Source organism: Rhineura floridana, chromosome 9 (assembly GCF_030035675.1).
Source record: "Rhineura floridana isolate rRhiFlo1 chromosome 9, rRhiFlo1.hap2, whole genome shotgun sequence".
NCBI classification, from domain to species: domain Eukaryota; kingdom Metazoa; phylum Chordata; class Lepidosauria; order Squamata; family Rhineuridae; genus Rhineura; species Rhineura floridana.
In genome coordinates, this window is record NC_084488.1 from 30,057,945 (window position 1) to 30,073,822 (window position 15,878).

At 40.5% G+C, this 15,878-nt stretch overlaps 1 protein-coding gene across 1 annotated transcript; it reads right to left on the bottom strand.

Moving 5' to 3' along the window:
- Positions 1 to 244: 244 nt before the first annotated feature.
- SGCB (sarcoglycan beta) lies at positions 245 to 15,179 on the bottom strand. The gene is made up of 6 exons (XM_061584343.1): positions 15,035 to 15,179; positions 11,471 to 11,680; positions 9,962 to 10,147; positions 9,323 to 9,514; positions 7,216 to 7,347; positions 245 to 2,433 (listed from the first exon to the last, which is right to left on the bottom strand). Exons 1-6 carry the CDS (start codon positions 15,071 to 15,073, stop codon positions 2,230 to 2,232), a joined length of 963 nt encoding a protein of 320 aa, XP_061440327.1. The 5' UTR covers positions 15,074 to 15,179; the 3' UTR covers positions 245 to 2,229.
- Between the last annotated feature and the right edge of the window lie 699 nt (positions 15,180 to 15,878).

A 15,878-nucleotide genomic window follows, 5' to 3' on the forward strand; every position in this document is an offset into this window, starting at 1 on the left:
AATCTGATCCTATTGATATGATAACCTGAAGGGGAGTGGGGAAGGAAGACTCCCCAGTACAGCATCAAAAGGAGTACTGGCCCCACTGGAAAGCAGGGAGTCAGTTTATCTGTACACTTCTTGGAACTAAGATTAAAGATCAGTTTGAAAGGGAGTTCTGTTGCATGTGGCTCTAAATCCATGCCAGCTGTTAGAAACTGTAGCGGAAGCAAATCAATCACTTCATTCTTCGCATATGAACATCTAGTATCTAAAGTTCACACATGATTTTATTGCAGTTCTTATTTCTTTTAGTACAAGTAGCCTACAGGTATTGAAAGAAGCCAAGGACATCATGGACATCTCTGATAAAATGCAACAGAACTCTAGCATACGAATTGCGCTGTGAACTTTGATAGAACCATTCAGATGCTTGAGAGTTTTGCTTTTTGCCCCAGCCTTGCAGGGCATTGACAGACTGAGGCTGTATATTTAAAGCTTCCACTGTACATGTCAAGTGTTCAAAACACTTCACGTACGTTATAGCACTGCTGTAAATCCTGAGATAATGTAAATTAGTATTGTTATGCCCTGTAAAGGGCTAATACATAAATAGCATGTTAAAGAATTAAGAGCAATAATTTAAAGTATTAAAAAGTAATAAATATCAAACACATTTAATTTGCTTTAGCAAAAGCAGCTAATGGGTTAACAAATTGCCATAATTTGGGTTTAGTAGTTTTAATACCCTATTTCATAAGTATATCCAGCCCATATTGAAGTGCTATACTGAATGTGGCTCTACATTAATCATACGTATTTTTGTGTATGTGCTATAAAATGATTGGTACTAATTTCACCAGTAGTGCATAGTGGAGATATAATATTCCAATTTTATTTCTCAGCACAGTTTCCAATACTGTTCATACAGTCATATGTATCTTCATCTTCTTTAGAGTGTGTGATTCACATTCGCACTTGTATCCTGCCAACATTAGTTTTAAAAAACCAATTCTCCACTTAACCTCTAAACTGCCTTTAAAATCTCCCTATTTTAAAAAGCAGTTTATCACAAAAAGCGTTAATTATCGTATCACGAATGTTATTTTGCAGGAGAATAAGCTGATTGTTACTACTGCCAAAAGCAAGCCTTAAAAATAATTTGTCTACAATAGTAAGATAAAATCCAGAACCTATGAAGACAGCAAAGGGCAACACAAATGATGGTGATACCTTTTCTTCATTGTTTCTGAAGCTATCATTGTAGAGCCTCCACAGTCCCATAAAGCCTTTGTAGAGACAACTCACAAAAGGAACGTTGTTGTTTTGTGCCTTCAAGTCGTTTACAACTTATGGCAACCCTATGAATCAGCGACCTCCAATAGCATCTGTCGTGAACCACCCTGTTCAGATCTTGTAAGTTCAGGTCTGTGGCTTCTTTTATGGAATCAATCCATCTCTTTGGCCTTCCTCTTTTTCAACTCCCTTCTGTTTTTCCCAGCATTATTGTCTTTTCTAGTGAACTAAGGAGTGTGAAAAATAGGATGTACTTGTCATATTAAACACCTAAAGACTCTTTTAAACAGTGATCTCAACTTTGTTGGTGATATTTGCTGCTACTGTCAAAATTGAGTGAGTTTGGGGAGCAGAAGCATTTGCTGGTGGGAAGATCAGTCCCTTGAATTAAGGGTTAGCCCCCCCAGCCCCTTGAGCATATTATATTTGCTATTGTAAAGGCAGAATCTCTTCATAATCATAAGGGCTAAAAAAGTTTCACACATCCAGTTCTCCATGGGATATCAGAACATGGAATTATACACAAAACTGTGGAAGACAGCTGCCGCAGTACATTCAGGACCTAAAGACAGAACAATAAGGTTCTTGTTGTCTGCTAAGAAGGTTCTGATACAACATTTGAGGAAAGTGTACTTGCAAAGGTGAGGTACCGTAAGCAAAATATTAATACCATGCTAGAGCAGGCCTTTGGCAATGAGTTCAGTAAGCTCAATTCGGTTATACAGTATCCTAAAGCATGGCCTTAGTACCTTACAGAAATACAGTAGTATGTAGGATAAATAGTCTGATTTAAACATGAGTCATATCATCCATTAAATGCAGTGTCCTGGGTAAAAAATACTTCATATAAGGCTTCTACAAATTGGCGATTTTAAAAAAAGACCCTTGCAAACATACAACTGATAAAACTTAAAATATAAATTGCTCCTTGTTTGATAGTGTCCCATTTTGCCTTTAATATGTATTACCACACGGGTTAACTGACGTTTGACAGCCCATGTTGCGGCTTTTAACTTGAACACGGAACAGAGTCCCATCAGAGCACATGCAGAGCTTGTAGCGCTCCCAGTCACCAGTGATAAATTGTTCGTTGTGAGAAGAACTTGGCAGTCGAGCTGTACTGACCATCACACTTCCATTTAGAACAATGCTGTTATCCTACCAAGGAAACATTTATAGAAATTAATAACAGTATTACCAAATGAATCAGCATGAATTTAATACCCTAACTTTAGAGAAATCAGCCATACAAAGCTCCCTTATTCAGCTTTTGATCAATAGTCCATTTAGCTCAATAATCTCTACTCTTGACCAGCAGTGGCTCTCAAGTCTGACAAAGGCCTTCCCTAATCTCATTTAAAGCAGATATTTAAATGTGAATTCTCATGTGGATTCAAAATTTAGATTAACGTGGAAATGGGTTGAAATGATTTATTAGTGAGCACATGCAAAAGGGACAAGGACTAAAACTAGATCTATTCATCCATCTCTCATTAAGGCTAATGGTTTATTCAGCAGTTTTGAAGGAGTGGCCATTGATCTATAGTATAGATTCTATACCCTACTGCTACAGTGCTCATTTCTTCCCCACGAGTCTCTGTTTAGTAAATCCCCTCCTACAGCTTTGTCCTAGAGGGGACCAGAGTCTTTAGAATAACTATAGAATTTAGGGAAGAGTAGCACTACTCACTCCCTCGCCCTCTGTTGGTTGTTGGTACTGCATTCCTTTAATGGAGAGAACCTGGATCTCAGCACAGATGCAGCAGCACTAATTACTACAATGCACTCTATATGGGATTACCCTTGAGGTTGGTGTCGAGGCTGCAGCTGATGCAGAATGCAGTGGCTAGTTTGCTTGTGGGGACAAACAACTGCTAGCATGTAAACACCTTGTTTGTGTGATTTGCATTGGCTGCCAGTCTCCTATGGGGCCACGTTTAGTGTTTTGGCACTAACATATAAGGCCCTATCAAGCTCAGGGACAGGTTACTTGAGACCACCTTATCCCTTATATACCAGTAGGTCACTACAATCTGTGGGAAAGCTGCTTCAAATTCCAAAAATATCAGAAGCCCACTTCACAGTAAGTCAGAGCACGTCCCCTGTTCTGTGGAGCAGCATGTCAAGATATGGCAGGCACCCACTATCTATATTTTCTGGAAACAACTGAAGACATTTTTGTTGTGACAGGCCTTTCTGACTAGATGAATAGCTCCCTTTCATGGGTGTCTACTTGGTTTTTTTTATTATATGCTGCTATTTTCTGTGTTTTAAACTGTGTTTTAGCTGTTCTTACTGCATTTTGTATATCACCTTGTAACATGCGTAGGTATATAAATAAACTGCTTTGGCTGTATGGCAGGCTACGTGCATGGTACCTACTATGACGAAAAGGTAAGGTGAGTGCATAAACTTATTCTCTGTGGCTACCATGCAGCTGATGTAGAAGCAGGATCTTGAAGTGAGAAAACCAAAACCAAATTAACCACCTCCATGATTATACAGCCGCAAAAGCGGCTGTATACTATAGTCAGCATGAATTTTTCGCGTTTCGCAATGTTAAATTGAAAATGCCATTCTGCTCCTTCCCATAGGCTCATTTCAAAACAAAACCTTACAAAACTTATAGTCCTGAACTCAGGAACACTTGCTTAACAACCCTCTAAATTTTCATGACGATACACAAAACAGTCAGAGAGAATCGAGAGTTCAAAGTGTAAAAAGAGGGGGGGGGGGGGAACCAGACACCTTTTGAACTTTTTTCTGTCAAAAGTTCTCATAATCAGCCATGTTCACAGAGTACCTGTAATCCTATTTCTGACCTTCATCTTCTGCAGTTTAAAAGTTAAAAAATGCCTGGCTGATTTTTAATTAATTTAAGAAATGTAGCATTGACCTCAATGATAAGGCTGGGCATTCTCAGTAAGAACCAACTGTAAGCGTAATAAAAGCCAGACTCACAGCTGCTGGGCTTGCCTAATCGGGGCCACACTCACACCAGAACTTTATTTCACTTTAGACAGTCATGGCTTCCCCCAAAGAATCCTGGGAAGTGTAGTTTGTGAAGGGTGCTGAGAGGAGACTCCTATTCCCCTGACAGAGCTCCAGTGGCCAGAGTGGTTTAACAGTCAGCCGCTCCGACTGAAGCTCTGTGAGGGGAACAGGGTATCTCCTAGCAACTCTCAACACCCTTCACTAACTACACTTCCCAGGATTCTTTGGGAGAAGTGAAATAAAGATCTGGTGTGGATGTGGCCAGGGACAGATTTGGTTTAAATTTGGGTGGGAGGCTACATGTGCCTGCTATAGAATAAAAAAGTGGAGGAAACCCTGAAAAGCAATGATACTGTTCACAGTGTTTTCCTTTTAGAAAGGAAAGGGGCTTCTCCTCTGCCGAGTGCCCACACATCCAATCTCCTCTGCCCAGTGCCCACCCATCCAATCTCCTCTGCCCCTCCCCCTGGTCAGTTTCACCTATCCTGAGCATGACTGCACAGGAGTAAATCCCACTGAACTCAAAAAAACATGCAAATGATCAAACCTGCCCTCCTTCTCCTTCTCCTTCCCATCCTCCCCTCCCCCTCCCTTCACCCCTCCCATCCTCTTCCAATCTCCTCCTTCCCCCTCTCCATCCTCTTCCAATCCCCTCCTTCCCCCTCCCCCTTGGGCAGTTTTACCTATCCCAAGCATGATTGCACGGGAGTAAATCCCATTGAGCTCAATAAGCATGCAAATGATCAATCCTGTCATTTCCCTCCTTTCCCTCTCATTACCCTTCCTCCTCCCCTGCCCACTCCAGGCCTCCTTCCCCATGGTCAGTTTTACCTATCCTGAGCATGATTATAGGGGAGTAAATCCCACTGAACTCAATAAGCATGCAAATGATCAATCCATTCTCAGCAAACTTGCACAGCATTCCATTTCTTACCTCCCAGATTAAAAAGCAGAGAAATTCACTAATAGGCAAAAAACCTTGTGGTTTAAGAAAGTACCTATAGCTGATAGATATTTCTATCAAACTTTAAAAAGCAGGGAAATTGGGCAGCTATAGTGAATGCACCAGGGGAGCAGAACACCTGACCTCTCTGAGATTTTGTACTGCCCTACAAATTTGTTAAAATGCAAACACAATTTGGGTTGGTCTTTCACAGTCCAATCCAATATTCAACCCTTCATGGGGCCACCCTCCTGTCAATCACCTGCCATCATATGATGTCAGGTCATTGAAAGTTCAGAATTCTTCCTTTGCCAATTCCAGCTTAGAAATCCAGCCATAGCTACAAAGGAAGCAAAGTAAGAAGAACACCAACAAACATACAAAAATGTAAATTCTCCATCTTTGGAGATGGCAGGTGTTGACACCACTCACCATATGCTCAGAGGCACATGTTACCAAATTCTTCCAAGCTACACAGGAAGTGAATTGGACTGTGAAAGACCAACCCAAATGGTGTTTGCATTTTGACCAATTTGTAGGGCAGTACAATATCTCAGAGAAGAGGTCAGGTCTCCTGCTCCCTTGGTGCATTCATTATAGCTGCCCAATTTCCCTGCTTTTTAGATATAAATATCTGTTGGCTATAGGTACATTCTTAAACTGCAAGGGTTTTCTTTGCCTATTAGTGAATATATAATAGTGTTGCCCTCAGAAATAATTTACTTGAACTGCAGCTATACTTATACTCTGTGTGGCAAAGAACATGGACCATTATTGCATTTGCCCCCCAAGGCTCTGGAATGAATTTCTGGATGATATTCAGGTTGTTATCTCTCAGCCTTCCAAGCAGTTAAAACCCACCTGTTTAAAGGGCTTTTGGCCACTGCATTTTAATAAGGATTTGTTGCTGCTGCAGTTAGAAATGTTGCATTTGGTCAGCTTTTTAAAAAAATGTTCTAATCTTTGTTCTAAGTCACTTCTAACTTTGGAAAGGTGGGATGGAAATATTTTAAATTAGTAGAGCTGTAACATTAATCAATCCAATCAATCGTTTGAAATGTTCCTTTATCAAGATTACAAGCCTTGTTGAACAGGATCCCTTTCTACCACCATGGCTCTCTTTTGAGACTCTGCACCTGCCCCTTTCTCTCTGCTAGGCTCTTTGTCAATACTACTGTTTCCAGACATGAGAGAAACTTTCCCTCTCTTTAAAGAGAGTGCTGGATCCCTGAACAGTGGTTTTTGCAATCTCTGCTTGGTGGAGAGAACAAGAGGGCTCTGGTGGTTTTGAAGAGCCATTCAGGGTTGAACTTGCCAGGCATTCTCTCCTCAGTATTTTAGTAGGAGAGCAGTAATTAATAGTGCTGTGTAGTGCATCTGGCCAGCCACTGTTGGCATTAGTCCTCTGCATAACTGTTTCGATCAAGCAAGGCTGTTAATAGACAGCTGTAATCACTGTAGCATTGTTTATTGTTATGTTTTTGCTTCTCTGTATGAAGCCTAGAAAAACTGTTTTTTGAGGTGTCTTGTACATGTAAGTTAAATAAATATCCAGCTGGCCACTATCTGGAACAGAGTGGCTAGCCTAAAACACACACACGTTTTCTTTCCAGCCAAATATATCCGAAAGAACCTAAAGGGGCTGTTTTGTTTTAGTTTTGGAACAGGAACACTCCAATAAACATTTTTGTGTTAAAATATTGGTATGGAGTATGTGCACATAACTGTATCTAATAGTCATGTTTTACTCGCAATAAATAAGATGAAAAGGTATTACATGTGTTTTGAGCTGGAAGGTACTTAAGTATAGGACAGGTACAAATCTGACACAGAACAGTAAGCTGTTATTTTATACAAGTTTTTTTAAAAATTATATCTACAGATTAGTAAATTAACCAACTAAAATATGATTAATTGATTAATATTTCTTTAACCAGGTTGTTGCCCTGTATATAAACTCACTGAATCCATATGTACAAACTGAAAATGTTAGAATTGCTTACTGCTTTCAGTTCCATATTGTCCCTCATGTGAAACTCAATGGTTTTGCCCATGATGAAAACTCCTTCATTTCCACGGACAATGGCACGTCCATCAACCTTTATATTTAGATCACTGGTAGCATTGCTGGTAATCTAAGAAAGAGCATAGCTGTTCAATAAATTTTCTTAAAATAGGAAAACTTTACCAAAAAAACCCCACCCTCCTACAAGGTTTGCCTTGCTTTTTTAAAACAGTGCTGCTCAACTCTTTGATTAATTAAAATAGAGAAGTATTGTTAAACATATCTATTGGACTGTGTTGGCAATCCTAAGTATACTAACTAGCAAGTGTCCCTTGAATTATGAAGGATTTGATTTTAACTAACATGTCTGATACCAAACTGCATGTCAATGTTGTCTGTTTATAACAATTAAGCACAATTTGTGTTTGCAGCCTCATTAGGATTCCAATTATATATAGCAGGCAGGGAATTTTCCCACCACCACACCTGCAAGGACTGCATTCCTGGAGGACGGAGAGTGGTTGAGGGCAAAGCGCTTGTGCACACTTTCTCTCACCACATACACACAGAGATTGCAAACATAGTGTTTAACATGGAAAAGCAGTGAGCTGCCTGTGGAGGAAAAGAGCAATCTCTTTCTCAATGAATGGCCTAGCAGAAGGATTTAAGAGGAACAAGAGAGACAGGATTCTTAGTTGTGCATGTGCCCGTCTGCTTTCTAGTCACCATCTCTTGTTCCCCCAAGAAAAACAGTGACATCCAGGAGACAGGCAGGTCCGCATGTGACATCAAAGCATGGAGCTAGCGTGCATACAGAAACTCTAGATGCTATGCTCTATGTTTGGCTTTCTGAGCATATGCCTGCCAGCCTGCCTCTCGTTTCTCATTGTTCTTGCTTTTGCAGAGAAGGAAAGAGAAAGAGAGAGAAACCAGACGAAGGCAGATAATCAAATGCAGGAGCTCTAGAACCTACTCATGGTGTGCAGCATCTTATACATCATCAGGTGGGCGGGTCAGTGGGGCTCAGGATTCAGAAAACAGGATATCCAGATTTGGATTCTAATCCAGAGGTTCCCAGACCCAATATATACAGTTGCATGGGAGTAAGTCCTATTGTAAACAAAGCACACACAGGAGGACCAGGCTGCATGATGTGTTAATGGGCTTTCCTGTCACTTGGTTGCAGCAACAAAATCAGCATGTAAAACAAATAATTAGAAATTGATCAATCTTTCACCCCCATTTTCTCCATTCTCCTGACAAGTGAGCAAAGATGCTACTGCAGTTGCCTCTTCTGGCTTTTTTAAAAGCTGGGTTTTTTCCAGCTGAAGAGAAAGTGGTTGCTGTTTGCTACTTGCCGACTTACATGACCCATGACATAGCATAGGCTATAGATATACATGTTTATCTGGATGACAGTCACATTAAGTTAAATGGACCTCACTCCCAAATAAGTATGCTTAGGATTGCAAATTGAATAAAAGAAAGCTATATCAGTACAAGGGATTTATGCCATGGCTAACTGGCTAAGTGACGGGTCGGAAACCTCCAGCCCACAGGCATAAAACAGCCTGCCAGTACTCTGAGGTTGCAAGGCAACAGAAAAAAAAAGGCACAACATTTTAAAAGCACCAAATTTTGTCTGCAATGAAGAATTGGGAGCACACTTAGAGTGCTCACGATTCTTCTTTCACATCACTGACTTGAATTCAAGTTGGGGTTCAAGCTGAGAATGCAAAGGATCTTCCTTTGTAGCTATGGCTGGATTTCTAAGCTGGAATTGGCAAAGGAAGAATTCTGAACTTTCAGTGACCTGACATCATATGATGGCAGGTGATTGACAGGTGGGTGGCCCCATGAAGGGTTAAACACTATTGGATCAGGTCGTCTGACAGGATCCAGTTTGCTACCTCTGGCTTTTACAGTATGCAAGTAGATATCAGGCTGTGTACAAAAAAATGTAAAAACACAAGCAACAAAGAGGCTGTAAAAACAAATAACTTAGTAATATTCTTCACATTTAGCTATAATTTAAATAAAATTATGAGTTTAAGATTACTGCATATATTATATAACTTGCAGCTAAAAGTAAACAGAGTTCATACCCTCTCAGTAGATGCTTTTTGGACATTCAAAATTTTTACTCCATTTGGCAAATGAAACTCATGAGTATTATAGTCAGTGCTGAACAACGTGTTCTGAGTACGTGGGTCTACAAATTCCATACCAATATCACTAGTAATTGATGTTTCATTCTTGTCAACACTGAGTTTTGTTTCCCCTTGCTGAAATACAATCTGCAGAAACAAATTAGACATGTTAAATGTAATAAAGGCAAATTGCTACTTTTACACTGATTGGTAGAACCACTGTTTCATGTCAACAAGCAACTTCTTTTTATTTATCTATTTTAAAAATATCTTGCCTTTCTTTATCAATAAACAAGACGTCTCACAACAAATTAAACAAATCAACAATTACATAATCAAAAAATACCATAACAGCAGAGAAAACAGCAACAGCCAGCACGACAAAAACCAAATACTATCGTGGGAAGAGCTTCAGCCAACCACAAATAAAATAAGCCAGGTTTTTACCTGGTGCCTGAAATTATACAGTGTTCAGAGTAGGGGAGGATGTTTTACAGAGTATTCTGGTAGACTCCTGCCAAACTTCATCCAGCAAAGGGACACAGAGCAGAAGTTCAGATGCTGAACAGAGTGCACAAGGGGATATATACTTACTGGCTGATTCTCTCCAACAATCAGCAAATGTTCATTACGTCGACCTCCCACTGTGCTCTTATACAATGGATGTATAATTCCCATGTCAGAGTCTTGTTTAAATCGCAGTAAGCCACTATCATGAAACTCCATGCTGTCACAGCCATTGGGCCCAATACGAATCACAACCCAGATCATAACCGTGATCTAAAAGAATAGACCAAAGTTAAACAAATGTTGATAAATAAATTCTGAAATGTTAATGTCATTCTAATGCTTGCACTAAGTATCTTTGAGAAGAACACTTTACTTGAAACAGACCTATAAAACTTGTAATACACCAAGCTGAAGGAACCCCACCAGTCATGTATGACAGATAGCTAGAGGCTCAATAAAATTCTTGTTTTTACAATCCCAGGCAAACCAGAAAAACAAAATAAAATTCAGGTTGTCAGGTACCTGGCAGGCCACATACTGTATATGTCTAGCAGATTTAATTCTGGTGGTTCACAAACTATTCAGTCCTGACTTAAAAAGAGAGAATGTGCGTGTGTGAAAGGAAATTCAGCAACCAAAATTAAGACTGCAATCCCAATTGAACTCAATGGGGTTTTCTTCTGAGTAAATATGTATATGATCAGGCTGTAAATAATTTCTCTTTGCCTTTTTTATACTTCTTTAGTTGCAGAGAAAAGATAATAGCTTAATCTTAACTCTTAGTCTGACACTGAATGAACTGCAATCCATTTAAAGGATAAAAAGCAGAAAATTGGTTAAATTGTACAGGTCTTAATAATATTCCAAGATACTGTATTCCAAGAAATGTATAGTAGATTACATTTTAATCTTGAATTCACAGTACAGCTTAGCCTGCAATACAGAATGTTTACTAAGAAGTAATATAGACTTTATTAGCAGTTGGGGAACATTCCTATGACCTAATTGACTAAGACCTTTCAATGTATTTATTTTTAGGAGTACTTTTTCATTAATGTCTCAGGTTCATTTAGAGTAGTGGGCATGCTTACTGTGGGCAACTGGCTCAAATTGGTAAATATTACCATATTGCCATTAGTCCTCTTGGCTTTAATAGAGCTAAATGGCACCCAATGTTTATAATCTACAGTACTGTATAAATACGAGTCACCATATACAGTCCCAAGTAGTTGAAATTTGGTTAGAAATCCTACATACAGATAATGAAAATAATTTCACTGATAAGCAACAATTGGCACTGGCACTTAAAAAGAATAAAGAAAAATACACTTTTAGAATTCTGCTGACATGTAATTAACCATGTTTACACCAACAATCAAATACATACAAATTTTGTGCCCAGTCTTAGTGACTAAGTAATGCCAAAGACAAACGGAGGACTTGAAAAACAAGAATAGCCTAGATCCTTGCATCCAATTAGTAAGGCCCTATTCAAGTCAATGGAGCTCTGCAAGTGTAAATATATTTGAAATGTTGGTCTAGTAAATGCCAACTTAACAACATAAAGTATTTTGTGTAGCCTGTTATACTTACAATCAAATTGATGACAGCCAAAATAAACAGGAGGACAATAACAAAAATAGCCAAGTTGCCTTTCCTGCCTCGCAAACCGGTTTTGTGCAGACGATCTTCATCAATAGGAATATATCCAGCCTTGAAGTTACTGTTGTGCTCTTTGTTAATATTCCTCCGCTCCACAGCTTTCTCACGCATTGATTTCTTCATTGGACCATTAGAACTTTGCTAAAAAAAAATCACCAAAATAAATACATTAAGTCCAATGTACCATATTTTTTATTTATTTATTATTTGATTTATATCCCGCCCTTCCTCCCAGCAGAAGCCTAGGGTGGCATATATTTATAACAAAATAATAATGAATTTTACTATCTACTGCACTAGGATTTTTCTACTGCAATAAGATTGTCATAGTAGGAACTGTTAAAAACCCAACTAGTGAAGAAAATATTATTTGCAAAGTCATGAGAATGTAGCTATATATGAATTTGTTGCAAAAGCAGTTATAGTCTATGGAAAGAGAGGTACAGCACAGGAATGCTTCACCGACTGCAACTTTCCTATATTGGATGTTACGTTGGGAAAAGCATGCACACTTCTCTTTTGTTGCATATACATGTATGTGCAGGGTAGGAGGTAGGGATCTTCACCTAAAGTGGGCAGGACTATGTATGGCAGTCCAGTAATTTCCCTTAAATATAACTAGGCTATTCATTTAAAATGGCTAGACAAATAGTACTAGCATAACCCTTAGCTACAAAGAATGTCCACCGTGTACATAATGGCAATTCAATTTCAAGCATTCAGACAGGTGTAAGGTGACGTTCAAGACACTGGCTGATAACTGGAAGAGGCTGAGAGTCCAATGGTATAGTGCCAGGTTGCCTCCAGACTGTCACTATTTTGCAGGAAGAATTTAATCGTATGCCAGAAATTTAGGTTTGTGCAATAAGAATGAATTACAGTATTGCAACAAATCCACTGTTTAAAAAATTGAATTTTTGCAGTTAGATGAGTATAGGAAATGCATTAAAAAGTGTAAGATAACGACTAATAGGAAGACACATCAGGATGAATGCTCAAGAAAGAGCAGATATGATACAACCTCTAAGAACATAAGAAGAGCCTGCTGGATCAGGCCAGTGGTCCATCTAGTCCAGCATCCTGTTCTCACAGTGGCCATCAGTTGCCTATGGGAAGCTCACAAGCAGGACCTGAGTGTAAGAGCACTCTCCCTTCCTGCAGCTTCTGGCAACTGGTTTTCAGAAACATGCTGCATCTGACTATGGTGGCAGAGCACAGTCCCCATGGCTAGTAGCCATTGATAGCCTTATTCTTCATGAATTTGTCTAAACTTTTTTCAAAGCCATCCAAGTTGATGACCATCACTGCCTCTTGTTGAAGCAAATTCCATAGTTGAACTATGCGCTGCATGAAGAAGTACTTTATTTTGTCTGTCCTGAATCTTCCAACATTCAGCTTCATTGAATGTCCATGAGTTCTAGTGTTATGAAAGAGGGAGAAAAACTTTTTTCTGTCTACTTTTTCCATGCCATGCATAATTTTATACTTTTCTATCATGTCACCTCATACTAGACTTTTCTCTAAACTAAAAAGCCCCCAATGCTACGACCTTTCCTCATAGGAGAGTCCCTCCATTCCCTTGATCATTCTGGTTGCCCTTTTCTGAAACTTTTCCAACTCTACAATATCTTTTTTGAGGTGAAACAACCAGAAATATATACAGTATTCCAAATACGGCCACACCATTGTTGTTATATGCCTTCAAGTCGATTATGACTTATGGCGACCCTATGAATCAGCGACCTCCAACAGCATCTGTTATAAGCGACACTATTCAGATCTTGGAAGTTCAGGCCTGTGGCTTCCTTTATAGAATCAATCCATCTCTTGTTTGGTCTTCCTCTTTTTCTACTCCCTGCTGTTTTTCCCAGCATTACTGTCTTTTCTAGTGAATCATATCTTCTCATTGTGTGTCCAGAGTATGATAACCTGTTTCATCATTTTAGCTTCTAGTGATAGTTCTAGTTTTTGTTCTAACACCCAGTTATTTGTCTTTTTCAAAGTCCTGACCTCCTCTCTGAGATATTGTACTGCCCTACAAATTTGTAAAAATGCAAAGACAATTTGGGTTGGTCTTTCACAGTCCAATCCACTTCTTTTGTTTCCACCTCTCACCATATGCTCAGAGGCACTTGTTACCAAATTCTTCCAAGCTACACAGGAAGTGGATTGGACTGTGAAAGACCAACCCAAATTGTGTTGCCATTTTGACAAATTTGTAGGGCAGTACAATATCTCAGAGAGGAGGTCAGGTGTCCTGCTCCCCTGGTGCATGCACTATAGCTGCCCAATTTCCCTGCTTTTTAAAGTTTGATAGAAATACCTGTTGGCTATAGGTAGGTTCTTAAACCACAAGTTTTTTGCCTATTAGTAAATATGAATATAGTAGGGCTCCGCTTTACAGTGCTTCACTAATGCAGCGGTCTCAATTAGATGCAATTAGACTAAAGCCCCACTCATACGGTGCTTGTTCTGCTTTTATGGCGGTTTTGGGGCATCGTGCTCCATTCTATTCAATGAGTTCTGCTTTTCAGCAGTTTTTGCTTTTCTGCAGGGGTCTGGAACGTAACCTGCCATATGAGTGGGGCCCTCCTGTACAACTGTGTGTGTGTTTCAAAAATCGTATTCTGAATGCCATAAATGAGCTTTCAAAGAGGAATAATTCCACGTTGCGGATCTCTGCAAAGGAAACATTTTCAAATTCATTCTACTGTTCCCTCCCTTAAATTCCGGTATGTGTTGGACCCTCCCATTCCCCTTAAATCAGGGATGGAGAACCTGTAATCCCCTAGATTCCCAACATCTCTGACCAAACGACTTCTTGAGGGCCACAGGTTCCCCCCCTGCTCTAACCCCTCCTTGCATTTGCCCGCAATTCAAGAGTGTACATAGGCGGGGGAGAAACAAGGCTCAATTAGGATCCTCCGTGCGCAGGCGCTGCGGGTACATTTACCCTCCCAAGTGTATTTCAGTACATGTCGACTGCTATTTTTGTTTTCACGCGGCTAGGGTGGCAATCCTGCGCACGTATACTTGGCAGTTTTCAGGAAGCACGCCATGCAGGCGAGCTTGCAAGTCAGCTCAGGCATGTTGGCGGGCTTCTCTAATTTGGGAAGGAGAAAAATACAGATCTATGTGGCCATACAGTAAATGCTACAAAGAATTAGCGCTGCATCGAGGATGCAGACGAACCACCCCTCCCCCTGAATGGCAAGGGCCGTGTAGGTGCACGTGCCCACCGCTGGATCTTCCCTGGAGCGCTTTCAATGTCCTTGCCCCGGTCAGCCCAGTCGCCCCGGCTACTGCAGTAGGAACCCCCGCGTTTGGGGGCCGCGCGCCAGACCAGCACCTTAACGGTCCGGCATACGGCGCGGCCTTCCCTGTCCCCCTCTCCGCGCGGGCTCGCATAATATTTGGGCGCAGTAACAAAGCCGAGACTGTCTTCTTCCCGCGCAAAGGTGCCAGAGCTCTACAGGACCAGGGACGGCTACTGACCTGTTCTGAGGCGGTCGCTGCCGCCGCGGCAACCGCCATCTTCAGCCCCTTCCCTTCCTTACCCAGAAGGGAGAGCGAGTTTTGGAGCAGCGCCTCTCACAGAAATGCTGGCATGAGATTCTCCTCCTCCACTCCGCGCCCGTCATGCCCATTCCTTAAAGGGACAAGGATGAGGGAGGGGAGGGGAAACCTCATCTTGACCACCGACAGAACTGCCTGTGTGGTTAGGGTCAAAGCGATGCAGGCATGCGGAAGAAGGGGAGGGGAATCTTTGTATAACTTGTACGGCTTTGGGCTCCTTTCGGAATATAGTCATTGTTGTTATTCGATTCGATTTATTTATTTATTATTTATTTATTAGATTTATTAGTCGCCCATCTGGCTGATTATACGGAGTAACACAAGAAAAAGACATACCTGCAGGGTTTTTGATAGTTCTTTGCTTTGCAGAGATTCTTCATTTTCAGGATCGTGTTCATTTGAAATCTGCATAGTATATAATAAAGCTTAATCAAATTAAGGCTGAAATCCTGTATGCATCCTTATCTGGGAGAAAATCCCACTGAACGTGATGACTTCTGAATAGACTAGAATAGGATTGCACCGTCACCCTACCCTCCATTTTAAGACTGTGACTAGATGCAGACTTTTGTGGCTACAACATCCAACTACCTTGGATACTCCCACATGGCAATTTGTTGTGGGCTTGGCACTAGTCAGGCATGCAAGCTTTTTGCAGCATCCAGGTGATACTGCCCTTGTCAAAATGTCATGCCACATATCCCCCATTTAATCCAGATCTGGTATGCAGAGCAGCACAGAGTCCCGTGGAAGCACCCCATTT

Coding starts and splice junctions, on each gene's coding strand:
- SGCB (XM_061584343.1), bottom strand. CDS start 15,073: ATGGCGGTTGCCGCGGCGGCAGCGACCGCCTCAGAACAG. Junction 11,681..15,034: donor CAGCGACCGCCTCAGAACAG/GTCAGTAGCCGT, acceptor ATTTTTTTTTAG/CAAAGTTCTAATGGTCCAAT. Junction 7,348..9,322: donor AAAAAGCATCTACTGAGAGG/GTATGAACTCTG, acceptor GCTCTTTCTTAG/ATTACCAGCAATGCTACCAG.